An 18,413-nucleotide genomic window follows, 5' to 3' on the forward strand; every position below is an offset into this window, starting at 1 on the left:
TTGCTTTTTTTTATAGAATAGGAAGGCGGACGAGCATATGGGCCACCTGATGGTAAGTGGTCACCAACGCCCTTAGACATAGGCATTGTAAGAAATGTTAACCATCGCTTACATCACCAATGCGCCACCAACCTTGGGAACTAAGATGTTATGTCCCTTGTGCCTGTAATTACACTGGCTCACTCACCCTTCAAACCGGAACACAACAATACCAAGTACTGCTGTTTGCTTTGTTTCATACAGTAAGTTTAAAGGTTTAAGGTGAATTGATAGTGATTTTTGATATTTCAAAAAATAACAATAAATTAAAAAAAAAAACAATTATTTCTTCATATAAATATTTTGAATGAAAACTTTAATTTTTAACCAGTCTTTATTTTGAAAGAGTGTAGGGTATTTCTTTTTTATTTCGTCACATTCCGCGCGTCTGGGAGGCTTTTTATCTTGAATGTGTTGTTTGAAATATTTGGTAACGACATTTTTCTGTTCATTCGTCCAAGGGACAAGTTTTCTTTTCTTTTTCTCCCAAGATATTGGAGCTAATTGTTGTGAAACGGATCGGTGAGGGGTGCTCGGATTTTCTGTTTGATCTTCTTTTTCTAATTCAAATTCAACTTTTTCATTTTCAACCCCGTCTCCTTTAACTTCTTCATTTAAGTTGAAATCTATTTCATCGAAAGCTTTTCCTTTATATTGGTCGGCTTTGCCATCTTCCATCAAAACTAACAATTTAGAAATCTTTGCAGTTTGATAAATGTCGCTGGGTAACTGATAATTGTCTTTATATACATTTAACGCGTGACCCATAAAAGTAGCTAGTTGTTCTCGCTGTGTTTCAGTCATAGAGAACAGTTGGCTCATGGTAGCTAAGTGTTTTCGTAGCCGCGTAGATGTAAGAGATCTATAATTTGTAGCACCACACGCCTGTGCATATTTTTCTAATATTTTGTAGTCACAAACAATAGAACCGCTTGTTTTCACAAATAAGAAATTGTTTTCATTAGAGACATACAAATGTCTCATTGAGAGCAATATATTAATATCATTTTGGATTTCGCTGGTGAATAAAACCGGCACACCCTCTCCTCTCTTACCACGGATTACAATTCTTTTTAAATTATCAATTAGCATTTTTTCTGTACAGGAAAGAAATTTGTTTTTTTCGTTAGCGTTATCAATGTAATCATTTAACGTAATGCGTTGTATATCATCATGTCGGCGTCTATTGAGAAGAAGTACCCGACAATATGTACATTCAACTAAATTGTCAAATGCTTCGACATTTGTTACGTTTTCCTTTAAATTGTCGGATGACAATTTTGAAACTTTACAAAGATAATCCATAAGCAACTTCAAATCAGCAGCAAGTAGAACTATAGTTGTTTTATTCCATTTCATACTAAGGTCATCAGCAGCTTGATTGGAAATGTCAAATTTCCAATTTTCAGTAATCAATTTTGATAAAGTTCTTAAATCCGTTTGAAGACTGGCAGTGTGAATGTTTGTTTCCATTTTACGAGCTTGCATTAAAGCTATACCGCAACACTGTTTTATAGATGTCGCAATGTTCATCGTATAGGTCGGTACGTCAAATTTTCCCGTTACATCATTGTAACGTGCTACGATTTTGGTCGCGTGCACTAAAATCCCATAGTATTGTGGCTGTAATACTTGTTCCAAGCTATTGATATTGGGTTTTATTTTTAGTAGCAATTTTGCCAACTCCCTCATCTTACGTGACACGACAGTTACAAAATGTTCTCCACGATGCTGTCTTAGGTACTGCGCACCAAACATACAAATCAATTTATCACTTTTGGCTACTAACGATATTTCATCTGGTCTCATGCGAGAAAATACTTTTATCCTTAAATTAGTATCAAACTTAACGTGACGTACGAAAAAATTGTGCTTCAACTTGTGCATTGCTTGTTGAGTTATCATTTTTGCATTGTTTTATGTGTCTCCAAAGTTGTTTCCTATGATAAAAACCTAAGCATTTTGAGCAAGGTAAGTAATCATTCTTTTCAGAAAGTCTACACTTTTTCACTGGCTTAAAACAAACTTTTGAATTACGAACAAAATTACCCCTTTTCCTCAATTCGGAAAATGATCTTTTTCTTTCTACGCTACTTTTAGGATGTGATAATGCTAATTGAACTTCTGGTTCAGAGATATGTTTACGAACCATATGTCGTGAAAAATTTAAAATGAAAGTTTCACAATAGAAACAAAAGTCTCTTTCTCTAATGCGTTTTCCTTTCGAATAATCTTCTGATGTTCTACCAACCGCTGAAATTATTTTTTCTGCTTCTGAATTTTCTTTGTTTAATTCGTCTTCATTTCCCGTGTCTTCTTCTGGTCTAATTTCACTTATAAAATCCTTTTCTTGGTTTATGATATTTATAACATTGGCTAAAGACTGGCTTGAAGAAACCTGAAATATGATACTTAATTTTATAAAAAAAAACTTGCTTTAAAAGCTTATAACTCGGATATTATGGAATCTTTAGGATTTGCAATGCAAATGCTTTTTTTTCATAGTCAGATTACCTACTCATTTTATAGCACCTTATTAAAACCATTTAACTGTAATCATCAACCTATTTTAATACATTGTGTACTAACCTTATGTGATCCGTCCAAACATTCATTTTCCATTAAAAGGTCATGTTCTTCATCTGGTGAAGACACATAAGGTGATGGCGGTATAGCCCTGGTCATTAGAAACATCACTTAAGTCAGTCATTGTCAAATCGTGGTACCAGTGGGTCACGAATCTCATGATTCGTCATTAAACATAAATAATTAATATGCCTGTTACTTAAATGGGTATTTGAGCTGTAATTGTTTGAGATGTCAGATAATTCGACTATTTTATGCGATCTCATAGCCCAAGCGATATAGCCCAAAGCTAGTATTAAAAAAAAAAAGTATTTGGATGACACACGTAATTCGGAAGAAAAGGAGATTCAAAAGTTGCGGGTTGAGACACCACGGGCAGCATTAGCAATGTAAGTGTGGGTATTTGGGATGGTATTTTCTGGATTATTATGACCGATGCAGACGGAAAGAGAAGGAGATTCCTGGGCGATGGTGACCACTTACCACCAGATGGCCCATTTGCTCATTCGAATATAATATTAAAAAAATCTCGTCCGCCTGTCTAGTCTATAAATAAAAAGAACAACTTTTTAATAACAAATTATTATAAAAATATACCCGAATGGTACGATTTTGGTCGCGTACACTAAAATCCCATAGTATTGTGGCTGTATACTTAATTACCTAGAAACAATGCTGCGTCTGTATATAGGAATGCGGTTGTCACTTTTACAATAAACGCTGAATTACGAACTATGATTATGTAATACCATCTTATATTATATAAATTATATTAAAAAATTCGCTTGATTCTTCATTAAGCAGCAGATCACACATCAGCTGGATAGCGGTCGTACAGTAAATAGTCACAAAAATAACAGAAAAAAAAACTATTCTGTAGACATCAAAAAACATTGTTTAGATCCTCTTGAACGCGTTGACTTAGAAACTTGAAATTTGTTATCTAGTCAATAAAGAATACCCAAAAGAGATAGTAACCACAAAAATGCGGCGCAGAAACTTAAAGCATAGTTTATTTTGTCTGTGGTAAAGGCAGGCCAATAAGCCTACGATGACTCTTGATTGCTACGACTCGGCGACGACGACGAACTCTACAGTACAATACCAGTGAATTTCAAAAATTACTATTTTATACTTTACTAATCGCATTTACCATTTATTCCGTCATCAAAGCGCCTAAATTTTGACAAAACGCGTATTTCGTCGGAGAATCTAAGGGTATTTCACGTGATAAATCTTAGAACTTACAAGTTCCTTTGAGTGTAAATTTTTTTTTTTATATGTCCGAGATGGCAAATGACTCTACTCCACCTGATGGTAAGTGGTAGTAGAGTCCAAACGCGACGACGGCCAGTACAGTCGGGAAGAATGTTCTGTGCCGGCCCGCAAGATGCCTCTTCACGCCTCGTTTGAAGGAACCCGGGTTGTAAGAGGAGGGGAACACGTGAGCTGGTAAGGAATTCCATTTTTTGGTAGTGCGACAAAGAAAGGAGTTGCCAAATTTCTTTGTGCGCGATGGAATTGATGTCACAGTTAGGCGGTGACATCGAGAACCAGCTCGCATGGACTTAAGAAGGAAGGGGGAAGCAGGAATTAGAATAATTCCTCAGAGCACTCGCCGTGATACAGTCGATAGAAAGCGAAAATTTATTCTATAAAATAAAAATCATATGATTCGCTTTTTTTTTTATAGAATAGGAAGGTGGACGAGCATATGGGCCACCTGATGGTAAGTGGTCACCAAACGCCCTTAGACATTGGCATTGTAAGAAATGTCAACCATCACTTATAGCCAATGAGCCACCAACCTTGGGAACTAAGATTTTATGTCCCTTGTGCCGATAATTACACTGGCTCACTCACCCTTCAAACCGGAACACAACAATATCAAGTATTGCTGTTTTGCGGTAGAATATCTGATGAGTGGGTGGTACCTACCCAGACGAGCTTGCACAAAGCCCTACCACCAGTACGCTTCTTTCTAAACAGATATCTAGTTGTTCTGAGCCTTTAATATAGAGTATTTGTTCATTAAAATCAAGAAGTAAGTCAGTTATATCTCTTCTAGCAATATCTATATCGCAGGCTTCAAATCTTTCACCTGCTTGCCGGGGTTTTTTTTTTGGGGGGGGGGGGGACTGTACACCTTCCATTTATTTCACCCTCTTAATTTTTGATGACTATTTCTACAATGTGAAATTAGACGACGTACTCTCTCCATTAACTTTGATGGTGGATTACCATTTAAGGAATCAAAACAAACCATTATTTTTAGTGTAAAACAAATGATAAATGACCAATGATTTTTATTTATAAGAACCGGCATCAGCCACGAATTAAAATTGCCTGGTTTAAATTTTGCTATCCATTGTTAAAATTTGTCCATGGAAATTTCTCTCTACAATAGCAGTACCAAAATAGGAATCGAACCTCGTGACACTTAAATTCCTTTTTCTACCTATGGCCTCTAGTATTACAAAAAAACAATTAATAATATCACCATGTAACCCACCATTAGGTTTTAAGGTTTTTAAAATTCTTTCCTCTAAAATTGTTCCTGCGATTTTGTCAGTCAAATTAGGAAAACCTTCCGGATAATTTAAATTGGGATAGAAAAATATATATAATATGTCATGTCATCATTGTAGGTTATTCGGTGTTTTCATCGCTTCTTTTTGCCATTTTATTTATATTTTTGTCATTATTTCTATTATAATTCTTTTCAACTTCGTCTAATTTTTTTGAAACGAAAAAATTCAAATTCTCGGAAGCTTTCCAAAGCGCTGATTTCCATTGCTCAATTAATAATTCTGGTATTTGACTTTCTTTTCAAATTTTGTGATTCAGCTCGTGCTTTCTGTCTTCCCTTTCGTAAAGTGTACTGTGTTTCGAGTAACCAACCATATATAATTTTTTCAATTTCCGAAATGAATCGCGATATAGGTAGTCGCTTTTCTTATCGGGAAATTATACGTTTAATATTTTTAAAATATGATTCAATACTTTGCATTACTGCGAACAATGTTAAAAATATCTATAATCGCAGCTGACCAAAATGGAAAATTGGTATTAAAAAAATTCGGAAAAAAAATCTTTGAATGTAATTTTTTTGGTTCAACTTTTTTTTCATATACTTCGGCGACATGAAAAACTTCCATTCGGATCGTGTTACCAATTTAAAAAAATGGAAAACCGGCCCGGCCTTCTTCAATAGCAGGATTTTCAATATCGTTTTCTTGGTCATTTATTAATAGTGTATTATCGTCGTCATCTTCTAATAAATTATCTTTAACGATTGATTGAACTTCGGGACTTACGCTGAGAAAGCTATCTTTAAAATGAGGAATAATATTTTTAAGGCCAAAACTTACTACAACATGTTTAAAATAAAAGAAAAATCATCTAAATTTTTGCAATGAATCAATTGAGTAATGAAAAACAAAGCAACGTCTCGTTGTTTTTGTATTTGGCAGTGGTTGTAACTTTTACGTTTGACGGTTTCTATCATATTTGTGCTACGGTAATGTTGAGAAATTCAAGAATTTTATTATTTAAAAAATTATACGCTGTTTGTAAATAGCTTGATAACGACATTCGATTGAATGACCATAGACAATATATCATCAATGTTAGGCTAAAATCTGTTTCAATCTTATGTATAAACACTTTTTTGGATTGTTTTAGTTTTCGCATACTATGTTTTATAAGAGTTAAAAAGTTAACTGATGGCACGTCATAAGTGTCTGTAAAATATTCTCCGACAAGCATAGGACCGTATTCCTTCTTTACCTGGTAAAATAAGAGCGTAATAGTAGACCGGTTTTTTAGTTTGGTGAAAATGAGAGATAATTGAACCTATGGCATCCAAGTGACAAAAAATGGTAGATTTTAAATCTAATAAGTATCGCAGCTGATTTTCGGTAAAACAAATCATGTTGAGATTGTCTTGAATGTCCACTAAAATTTTCAAATGTTATTTTTCCTTGACTTTTGGAGTAAAAAAGTTGAGACTCATTACAGGATCAGAATGAAATTTTTTTTTTTAGTTTTGCCTCTCAAGATATTTTTTTGTCATAACAGCTTACTTGGAGCTGTGTTTCTATTTCCAGAATCTAAAATATGACGGGGAACTTGACTCAATTTCGATGATTCTAATACACAAGGGTGTGCGTCTTTAAGGTCATTGGAAAGTTTATCTCGTATTTCACCTTTATTGAATCTGATTGGGTCAAAAGAAACAATACCAAATCGTGTGCCAGAGGAATTCTTACAATGAGCATCAATAGTGAAATACTGCTTCAGTGCTGCAATGAATAACATGAGTGATCATCAACGCACACACAAAAATCGTACTGTGGACATGATTCGAAATATTGAATAAATTTAATAATCCAACCTTTTATTATGTGCTTATTAGAAGTCCAAAAATTTTCGCAAAATCAGCAGGTATTGTAATTGAGCACCTCTCGCTGCCGAGCGTGATTAACGCAATGCTTGGCAGCGAGAGGTGTTGGATGGAGATGGTCTCTTTTTGCGAGAGTGTCATGTCGCAGGAGGTCTCGGAGCGAGAGCGTGAGGCGAATGCCGCCGCTGACCCGCACCGCCGAAGAAGACCGGGGAGGAGGCGCCTTCTTCTCCCACCGTAAGCGCCGCTCAGGGGGTCCATACCCCAGGAACCCCTGTAGGAATGGAAGCCCACTTAAGAGGGTCAACCGTCGGTGCGTCACGGTTGGATGCGCAAGTGATCCCGTGACGCCCACTCTAAAAGACGTTGCGGGTCCGCTGGTTTTTTAATGAGTATTCCGACGTTTTCCAGCGAAAAAAAAGGTTTTGTAATCGAGCACGGATTTCGAAAAACACAAGTTTCAGCGTATGTGGGCTTATTGTTTTTTTTTTCTCTGGTAGTTGATTTTTTAGCATGAATATTGTCCTTAATTTTAGGACCAATTGCATTATAAAACGATTTCTCAGCGGAGGATTTGAGTTGAGATGAATTGTTTTTGGAGCAAACTTTTTTCGTGAGGGGATAATTCTCGGGGTATATCTGTTGATGGGAACGGGAATTGGATTTTAAATTATCCAGCGAATGTAATATTTGAATAGAACTACGTGTAATACAATTGTAATAGTAAATTAGCGTATAAGAGGTGACAAATATTCCGGGACACACATGAGAACTTTTTCTTTGAATTCCAACCCTCAATTTAATTTAAATTTTCATTATCTACAGTAGGATATATTTATTTACGGCTTCAGCAACGTTTTCTTCAGTCAACTGCGTATTGGATTACGTTGCCAATGGCGTTTTGGCGTTTTAGTTTTATTTTTGATGTGTAAAAATCTTAGCGCTCGGCACGCGGTACTAACTGAGAGTTCGAGCGTGATGACGTCAGCGTGAGTTCGTTAATGTGTGCGTGAGGATGAGGCACTCACAATTTTTTTTTATTTTTGTTTTTAATTATAAAATCAGATAGTTATCTGTGTGTCTTATCCAATAACAAGTTAGCATTAAAAATTCTTATATTATAAGTAAAATGTAAAAATTTAAATTATAAAGGTAATGTTAAGTCAACATACGCTCAATAGATGGCGCTGATATACTACTGTAATTGCGATATAATTTCACTCACATCAACGGCATATTAATCGATATTAATATAACTTCTTTACAACCGACCACTAGATGGCATTGTCTGTATTCTAGATCGCGCAATCGTTTGGATCGTTTATTTGTACTAAGCAATTACCTTATTATAATGAAAAATTAAGTTCAACAATGTTGAGTTTTATTTATATAGTGCAAGTGAGGCCAGTATTACCTCACAACCTTCTTGGGCCTGTGTTTAACACTGTTCGCCAAGTGCCATTTGTATCTGTACGTGTCTTCGTATCTGACGTCACACTCGACGCAGTACGCGGTGCCGGCCGGCGCGCCGTGGTACAACTTGTTGTGAAGCCATAAACTGTTGTAGCGGTTGAATTTCTTCTTACATATCGTACATTCTCGTTTCATGTGCTTTTTTCTGAAATATTCGATATTTGAATTTTAATAGACAAATTCGAGTTTATACCCCATTTCATAAACAAACAGCTATGACTTTGAATAGTTTACTATACACTTGCATTGTGATAATTAACAAGCCTTATCTATTATTATTATTATAGCATAAAGAAATAAATTGATTCCGTTGAGGATACGAACGACAAAATCTTGCGTCAGAAACGAAACGAAAACGTTACAGAAACGTTGCAAAAAAAAATTCGGACAGTAAAATTTCAGTCATCGCCACAAACGAAATTTATATTTATTGTTTAGGATATAAATTAAAAAATATATATCACCTTATATGAGTTATCAGGCTATCCCTTAATTTGTATTTTACACCACAGTAATCACATATATACGTCTCATGCCTGAGTTTGTGATGTTCGTAGAACTCACGACGATTGCTGGAACAGAGTATGAAATTGAATATCGTACCCTTGGAAGGTGCAAGCCCGTTTGGGCATCTACCACCCACTCAGTAACAGCCTGTGAAATTCCCACTGCTGGGCTTAGGCTTCCTCTCCCTTTTGAGAAAAAAGTTTGGAGCTTATTCCACCACGCTGCACCAATTCTAACCGTCCACTGATCAGGTATTATACGGCCAAACAGTAATATTTCGTATTATTGTATATTGAAAGGTGAGCCAGTGTAACTGCAGGCATAATGGACATAACATCTTAGTTCCTAATGTTGGTTGCGCATTGGTGATGTAAGCGATGGTTAATATTTCTTATATCACCAATGTCTGAACAGTGGTGACCACTTACCATCAGCTGCCATTTACCAACTATTATAAATTTAGATACTTGTGAATGTCATGAACTCTTCGTTTCCAAGGTTCCTTACAGTGCCGATGTCTATGAGCCTTGGGCATTGGTACCACTCACCATCTTTTGGCCATTTGCTAACTGCCAATAAATTATAATTTTTTTTAATTATTTCATCGTTATTTTTATTCAATATATAGCGAAAAAAGCCGAGATAGCCCAGTGATAAGAAAGCGTGAATCTTAACCGATGATCGTGGGTTCAAACCCGGGCAAGCACCACTGAATTTTCATGTGCTTAATTTATTATTATAATTCATCTCGTGCTTGACGGAGAAGGAAAACATCGTGAGGAAACCTGCATGTGTCGAATTTCACTAAAATTCTGCCACATGTGTATTCCATCAACCCGTATTGGAGCAGCGTGGTGGAATAAGCTCCAAACCTTCTCCCCAAAAGGGAGAGGAGGCCTTAGCCCAGTAGTGGGACATTCACAGGCTGTTACTGTATAGCGAAATATATATCTATAAAAGCAAAACTTACTTAAACAGTCTATCACATTTGAGACACTCGTACGCCTTACTCCCGTGCTGCGCACGCGCATGGCTCACCGTATCGTTTTCATTATAACACTTGTAGTCACACAGCTTGCAGTAGTACATATAATAATGACTTAATAGATGCGATGACAATGTATGTACGTCTGTGAACCTCGATCGGCATACATCACATAAATATGGACCAATTCTCTGAAACATTAATATGCTATTACAACTGCGAACAACGCAGCACAAGCAGGAGGACATCACATTACTGGTGGTAGAGCTTTGTGCAAGCTCGTCTGGGTAGGTACCACCCTCTCATCAGATATTCTACCGCAAAACAGCAGTACTTGGTATTGTTGTGTTCCGGTTTGAAGTGTGAGTCAGCCAGTGTAATTACAGGCACAAGGGACAAAACATCTTAGTTTCCAAGGTTAGTGGCGCATTGGTGATGTAAGCGATGGTTAACATTTCTTGCCATTCATTCATGCCATTGTCTATGGGCGTTGGTGACAACTTACCATCAGGTGGCCCATATGTTCGTCCGCCTTCCTATAGTATAAAAAAAAATCTTCGTTTCCAAGGTTGGTGGCACATTGGCACTGTAAGGAATGATTAATATTTCTCACATCGCCAATCGGGTGGTGACCATTTAACATCAGGTGGCCCACTTGCCTGTACACTTATCTATATATATAATAAGAAATAATAAAATATCCTGGGACATTATTCACATAGTGAGAATCAGATATGTTCATGTACACAAATGTCTGTCTGGAAGCGAACCCACAACCATCAGCGTGAAAGGCAATCTGCCAACCACGTCGCTCGTCAGTATATAAAAGGAACAGTTCTATCCATACCTCATCATGATTCTGATAATTGTGCTCAATCAGAGCGTTTCGATTGTCAAATCTTCGTACACACGACAGACATTTGAACTCGTTACTTTTATACGATTCGTTATTCCTACATTCTTGTATCACATCTTGCAATATTCTAATATTGAACGAAACTTTCTCAAATACATCGTGGTCTTGAACTTTTTTGAACTTAGGTTCCCTATTTAGCATCACACGTCTCTTCGCCCATTTATTTCTAACTGTTTTCAAATTACTGCTGTTTTCGAGTGGATTTTCTTCAACGCACCCATCATTCACGTCCGTTGCACCATCGGAGATTACGTCATTTTTGATTACGTCACCGTTTTCCGTGTTCAACCGGTGTTCTGTGTTTTCTCCTGTCAAGTATATCGTCTCAAGATTCGAATCGCTGATAACGACTGTCGTCAAACTTGATAGTGAGATGATGTTCTGAAAACAAAAAAAAAAAATTGGGCCATTCTCGTTTTGTGTGTTTTTTTTAAACATTCGATATTTGAATTTTAATAGTCAAATTTATACCCGATTACAATGGTAGGTGTAAATGTAAATAAACGATAAAAACGTTTTTGTAACGTTTCACAAAAACGTTACAAAAAACGTTGCATAAAAAAATCCGACATTAAAATTTGAGCAAGTGAGCTCGTGTACCGATCAAACGCATGCATTAACGCAAACTAATCTCACGCTGACGTTTAGTACCGCTCACCTAGCGCTTACATGTTTACAGTAACAGTAACAGCCGTTAATGTCCCACTGCTGGGCTAAGGCCTTCTTCTTCTCAAAAAAGGAGGAGCCTTTTTTGAGAAGAAGCTTATTCCACTGCTCCAATGCGGGTTGGTGTAATACACGTGTGGCATAATTAAGATTCACGCGTTCTAACTACTAGGCCATCTCGACTTATAAAATGTTTACAAATCAATGTAGGTGATTCGAGTTAAAATTTATTTTGCAAAAGTCGAATAAGAGTGAATACACACACACACACACTTATGTTACACGTAATACATAACATAACCCTATTGATTTATGTGGGCCGTCGGCATCTTTAACCGACTTCAAAAAAAGGAAGTTCTCAATTCGGTCGTTTTTTTTTTCTATTAACTACCTCAGAAGTAACTTTAGAACCGATATGATTTTTTTTTATATATCATATATATTTACTATAACTATAATTTAAAGAAAAAAGAGGTATAAAGAGTGAAAAAATATTGGGATGAAATTTTCATTAACAAAGCATTTGCGTTCAGAAAGTATTATTTAGTGAATTCGTTATTTTTTTTGTTAAAATGTTTTTTCCGACATCTTGAACGAATTATTAACGATTATTCGTTATATTTCCGCAAATTTACAGAAAACCTTATCAAATTACAACTAAACCTTTCTCTTGAATCATTCCGTCCATATGTTAAAGTATTTCTAGGCAAATGTAATCAGATTAATGATTACGATTACAAAGTGTAATCATCAATCACGGCTTAACAAGTTCTTGCAAAGAGGACATGGAACGAATCTCTCATATGTATAAGAATTTTTTTTATGTATAATATTTCTTATAATATCCTGGGACATTATTCACACACGGCCATCTGATCTCAAACTAAGCAGAGCTTTTGCTATTGAAACCAGACAACTGGCATACTACATATACTACTTTTTTTTGGAAATATTTACTTATATGGATAATTACACTCAGCGCAGGACAAACAGACATGTTCGTGCACCCAAATGTCTGTCCTGGGTGGGAATCGAACCCACAACCTTCGGCGTGAAAGGCAAGTATCTACCAACCACGCCAACCGGCCCGGCCCGTCAAGTCTTATAAAACTTACTTTTTGCGTTTGTAGCATCTCATTAGCTTTTTTTATTTTATTCTGAAATTTTTCAACGTTTCGCAGCAACGCGTTACATTCCCAACAAACGAGCGTCGTATCGAACGTATTATTGTACTGTAATGAATAAAGTTCACAGATTATAAATGTATTAATATTAAAAAAAAAAAAAAGATTATATAATCTCTACTTCGGTTTTGGTTTTAAAATCTTATACCGCTGTATCGTTGTGTATACGTCTATCTCTTTTGCTCTTATACCGCGGCAGTTATAAGTGGCTCTCTTTCTCTCTTCTATACGTCATATCTTTCATCTCTCTCAAGCGAAATGTACCCAAACGTGAAGCGTCCTTGAAACTTTAGTAGTAGTTAGCGAAGGGGTTTACGGGCCACCTGATGGTAAGTGATCACCACCGCACATAGACATTGGCGATGTAAGAAATATTAACCCATCCCTTACATCACCAATGTGCCACCAATCTTGAGAGCTAAGATGCCGTCCTTTGTGCTTGTAGTTACACCGACCACCCATCATACGAGAACACAACGATACCACTGCTGTTTAGCGTTAGTGTATATAGTAGTAAGACACGTTAGTCTAGTGGCTTGATATAAGGCTATAGACCCGGAGGTCCTGGGTTCAATTCCCAGGTCGGCCAAATAAAAAGTTGCTGGGTTTTTCTGTCAGAAAATTCTCAGTAGCAGCCCGGAGTCTGGTAGTTGGAAGTGTGTACACTCCCGTGCCTCGGAAAGCACGTAAAGCCGTTGGTCCTGCGCCTGAACTCTTTCCGGTGTTGTCAGATTGCCGTCCGATCGGATTATGAGAGTTAGGGAATAGAGAGTGCACCTGTGTTTGCGCACACACTTGTGCACTATAATATCTCCTGCGCAGTTGGCTAATCTCTCTCGAGATTGGCCGCCGTGGCCGAAATCGGTCTGGAGGACCATTATTATATAGTAATATTTATTATTAAACATGGAGTTTAAATAAAAATGAACCCACTGACCTGCTCTTCATAGTTATCATATAGTAACTTCTTATATATATAAGCATATTTATCTATTGCATACATTTTTCTTCCAACACTGAGACAGATGTTACATTGCAAACACTCAGCTTCGACTTTGATTTCATCTTTGACGAGTATATCTCCATCCTGGTCCTGTAAGGAGAATCGGCTTGTTGAGGAATTGAGGAAAGCATTCATGTTCATTTTTTTTAATATTTACTTCTTTACTAAGTCGAGATGGCCTAGTGGTTAGAACGCGTGAATCTTAACCGATGATCGTGGGTTCAAACCCGGGCAAGCACCACTGAATTTTCATGTGCTTAATTTGTGTTTATAATTCATCTCGTACTTGACGGTGAAGGAAAACATCGTGAGGAAACCCGCATGTGTCTAATTTCATTGAAATTCTGCCACATGTGTATTCTACCAACCCGCATTGGAGCAGCGTGGTAGAATAAGCTTCAAACCTTCTCCTCAAGAAGGGAGAGGAAGCCTTAGCCCAGCAGTGGGACATTAACAGGCTGTTACTGTACTGTACTTTCTTATTTAATGGAAAACTAATTGGCTCTGTTGTCTGTATATTGTATTTTTAATGTCTACTTGTTTTCCTTAAATAAATAAATAAATTCAAGTCCACGGCGGTAACTTTCGAGACTGATTAGCCAACTGCGCAGGACTGCTCTTTACAATATTAGCATAGTGGATTGTCTTTGGCAACAGTCTCACTTGAATATACAGTACAGTAACAGCCTGTGAATGTCCCACTGCTGGGCTAAAGCCTGGAGGTTATTCCACTACGTTGCTCCAATGCGGGTTGGTGGAATACACATGTGGAAGAATTTCAGTGAAATTCACTCACGATGTTTTCCTCTACCAAAAACACGAGATTAATTATGAACACAAATTAAGCACATGAAAAAGTGGGCTCAAACCCGGGTTTGAGCCCACGATCATCGCTTAAGATTTATGCGTTCTAACCACTGGGCCATCTTGGCTATTTTTTACTCCCCTGAATAGACTATATAAAACATCTTACCATTTCTACATTCACTTGAAATAAAGGGTGTTCTGGTTCCATGACTTCATTACCAATTTCATTTTCTAGTTTAATTCTGTATTCTAGAATTTTATTATTATGAAAATCTGAAACCGAAAATGTTTTGATGTTAGAAATTATATCATAAATGAGATCAGTAACGTATTACGTAATCTATTACTGTCTAATAAGCATCATTACTTTTCTAGAATAAATTAGTCTTTTCTTTGACAAACGAAGTATTTTTTTATAGAATAGGAAGGCGGACGAGCATATGGGCCATCCGATGGTAAGTGGTCACCAACGCACATAGACATTGGCATTGTAAGAAATTTTAACCATCGCTTACATCGCCAATGCGACACCAACCTTGGGAACTAAGATGTGCCTGTAATGACACTGGCTCACTCACCCTTCAAACTGGAACACAACAACACCAAGTACTGCTGTTTTGCGGTAGAATAACTGATGAGAAATTAATGTTGAGAGAATTTTGCTGGGTAAACCAAGCTTATCCCGTTTATCCGAAAACTGGTTTATGGGGGATTCTTAGCCACTAAAACCCTGACGGTCACCCTCGATACGGATCGGAGAAGCTGGATCATTTCAACATACGCCGTGTGACACTGATTGCTTACGACAGGTCCAGGGTATCCCGTCTGTAATCCTCAGAGCCGTAACAGAACTAACGAGGCATCCTCGCCAGAGCATCCCAATTCGTAACACTGAACTACCACTGTTAAACTTTTTAACTTACCATTGATTCTAGAAGAAGATGGAGTCACATTATTGTATAACCCACTCAGTTTGCATGCTGAACTTATTACGTCATCGAAGCTGTCCTTCAAATCTGATTGAGCAAACGTCGAAGCCATAGATGTAATATTCTCATTTGCACCCAACGATTGACCTTGTAGATTAGACAGCTTAAAAAAGAGAAATCAATCAGTCGGATAAAATTATTGATTGAACAATGTTTGGATAATAGTTTGACCAAATTGGAGAAATCCTTATTAATATAAATGCTACAGTGAGTTTGTTCGCCTTAACTATACAACCGATCGTCGAGAAATTTTAGCCGGGAGGGCGAATGACTCTACTCCAGGTAAGTGGTAGTAGAGTCATTCGCCAAACGCGACGACGGCCAGTACAGTCGGGAAGAATGTTCTGCACTAGCCGCCCCTCTTCACCGTTGTAAAAGGAGGGGAACACGTAAAGGTCTACGTCCAAGATTGTCGCAATACTATTTAATGCCAAAGCTTGTAGCAAAAGCAACAACTTGGATATTGCCATTAATGCACATATAAAAAAAAACTTAAGTAATATTTAAAATTAAATTCATACGTTAATTTATTTTTAGTATTTATTTTTTTTAGTAATTAGTATTTATTCTTTGTATTACTTTTATTTTTTAGCTTTTCAAATTTTATTCCTAAATTTTAGTCATTTAACATAAGTTCTGTTTTTTGTTTTAGTTCTTTAAGTCATATCGCTTTAAATTTGTTAAGTTCTTAATTTTAATTTCACTATTTTTATTAGCTGTTACTTAGTTATCTGTGATGGATGCTGTGGTTTCCTGTAACTGCGGGAGCGCATAGATTTATAACTCGCATATTATATTAAAGCTTGTCATGTGTATTCCTTGTTGGAGATCCTAATAAAATAAAATAAAAATAATGTTGAGACGTTTTTGTTATTTCCGTACATTTTGTTTTATTATTTTTTTATTTTAAGCCAACATGTTTTTTTTTAATACCGCAATGTCCTATATTTGTCACATTTATTTTTTATTTTTAATACGTTTATGAAATTGTGATCGGCGCAAGAACACAATGCATGCAATTTGCTTTCAAATGGGTGTACATGAAATGTTTATAGTTTTAGTACATAATTTATTATGAAATTATTTATGTGACATCCGCTAGCGAACCTTTAATAAATAAATTAATTAATTAAGTCAATAACAATTAAAACATTAATAGTATATATATGACGAGCCGGTTGGCATGGTTGGTAGATACTTTGCCTTTCACGCTGATGGTTGTGGGTTCGATTTCCACCCAGGACAGATATTTGTGTGCACGAACATGTCTGTTCGTCCTGAGTCTGGGTGTAATTATCTATATAAGTTTGTATTTACAAAAGAAAAGTAGTATATGTCGTATATCAGCTGTCTGGTTTCCATAGTACGAGCTCTGTACAAACTTAATTTGGGATCAGACGGCCGTGTGTGAAAAATGTTTCAGGATATTATTATTATTATAGTATATAGATGTATAAACAAATACTAAAGATAGTTAATAACGAATTTTTCTTTTTTATAGAATAGGAAGGCGGACGAGCATATGGGCCACCTGATGGTAAGTGGTCACCAAACGCCCTTAGACATTGGCATTGTAAGAAATGTTAACCATCGCTTACATCACCAATGCGCCACCAACCTTGGGAACTAAGATGTTATGTCCCTTGTGCCTGTAATTACACTGGCTGACTCACCCTTCAAACCGGAACACAACAATACCAAGTACTGCTGTTTTGCGGTAGAATATCTGATGAGTGGGTGGTACCTACCCAGACGAGCTTGCACGAAGCTCTACCACCATTGCCCTGCATTGGAAAAGGTAACCTTGGTAACATGCATCATTCAAGTTTCTCGTCCCGAAATAAATTGTAAATAAACTCTTTCAATAGTTTTTTTAATTTCTGTTTAGTCATTATTTATGTGCTTGCTGTATAAAATATTATTACACGATTCGTACTCGTAAGTGTGTATCCTTTTTTGGAGATCCTTAATAAATAAATAAATAGAACTGGCCGTTAAAAATTAGTACGCCATTAATTCGACTCCAGAAAAAAAAAAGTTGTTACCGGATCATCGCGAGCAGTCACTTCTTCGCTGGTATTAGAATCATAATTTGCCAGAGGGGATATTGTGTCTTCTGTTTCTTGATCTGTGATACATACGTGACTTTTCGTTCGGCTGACAGCTTTGAGCCGTTCAAATGTTCTGGAAGAAAATTGTGTTTTGGATAACATATGGGAGCTTTCCTCCACTTGGGTAAAATTATTTACTTGGTAGTTGAGCTTTGTGTTAGACCATCACACAACTACAGGCACAAGGGACATAACATCTTAGTTCCCAATGATGATGAATGGTTAATATTTCTTACATCGCCAATGATTATTGGTCGTGACCACTTAGCATCCATTAAGAACGGATCTTTGAAAATTCAAACTTTAACGGAAATGAGGAGTTTATGATATTTACTGGTAGTAAGGCTTTGCGCAAGCTCATCTGGGTAGCTACCACCCACTCATTAGATATTCTACCGCAAAACAACAGTGCTTGTTATTGTTGTCTTCCGGTTTGAAGGGTGAATGAGCCAGTGTAATTACATGCACAAGGGACATAACTTGAACTTACTTATCTTGTAATTTTAGGGGATTTTGTTGTGAAGCAGAACATTCCGGAGCTTCTAGCGGCGTATCTGGGGACAAAAATTAACGGAATAAATCAATTAAAAAGTACTAAATTGTCTATGGTTTCTTTGGTTTTATTGATTGGACACTATTGACAGTACGCCGCAATTAAAGGCCACTCGTCAGATATTCTACCGCAAAACAGCAGTACTTGATATTGTTGAGTTCCGACTTGAAGGGTGAGTTAGCCAGTGTA

General features: G+C 36.7%; 2 protein-coding genes across 6 annotated transcripts in view; both read right to left on the minus strand.

The window, feature by feature from the left end:
• Positions 1–18,413, minus strand: part of LOC126779895 (uncharacterized) — a 36,359-nt gene that overhangs the window by 5,102 nt on the left and 12,844 nt on the right. For 4 of the 5 annotated variants that reach the window (XM_050504063.1, XM_050504062.1, XM_050504061.1 and 1 more), the window contains 12 exons: positions 18,162–18,225; positions 17,606–17,744; positions 15,495–15,663; positions 14,738–14,844; positions 13,699–13,854; positions 12,693–12,809; positions 10,843–11,292; positions 9,981–10,186; positions 8,968–9,075; positions 8,445–8,648; positions 2,629–2,716; positions 1,886–2,437 (listed from right to left, as the gene is read on the minus strand). In XM_050504063.1, the coding sequence (XP_050360020.1) occupies positions 1,886–2,437; positions 2,629–2,716; positions 8,445–8,648; positions 8,968–9,075; positions 9,981–10,186; positions 10,843–11,292; positions 12,693–12,809; positions 13,699–13,854; positions 14,738–14,844; positions 15,495–15,663; positions 17,606–17,744; positions 18,162–18,225 (2,360 nt within the window). Of the gene's footprint in view, positions 1–1,885; positions 2,438–2,628; positions 2,717–8,444; positions 8,649–8,967; positions 9,076–9,980; positions 10,187–10,842; positions 11,293–12,692; positions 12,810–13,698; positions 13,855–14,737; positions 14,845–15,494; positions 15,664–17,605; positions 17,745–18,161; positions 18,226–18,413 lie in introns of those variants that run through there. The other variant, XM_050504064.1, reaches the window with a different exon arrangement.
• LOC126779973 (uncharacterized) lies at positions 307–1,848 on the minus strand. Its single transcript, XM_050504202.1, has one exon. It carries the CDS (start codon positions 1,846–1,848, stop codon positions 322–324), a length of 1,527 nt encoding a protein of 508 aa, XP_050360159.1. The 3' UTR covers positions 307–321.

This window comes from Nymphalis io, chromosome 30, assembly GCF_905147045.1.
Source record: "Nymphalis io chromosome 30, ilAglIoxx1.1, whole genome shotgun sequence".
Taxonomy (NCBI): domain Eukaryota; kingdom Metazoa; phylum Arthropoda; class Insecta; order Lepidoptera; family Nymphalidae; genus Nymphalis; species Nymphalis io.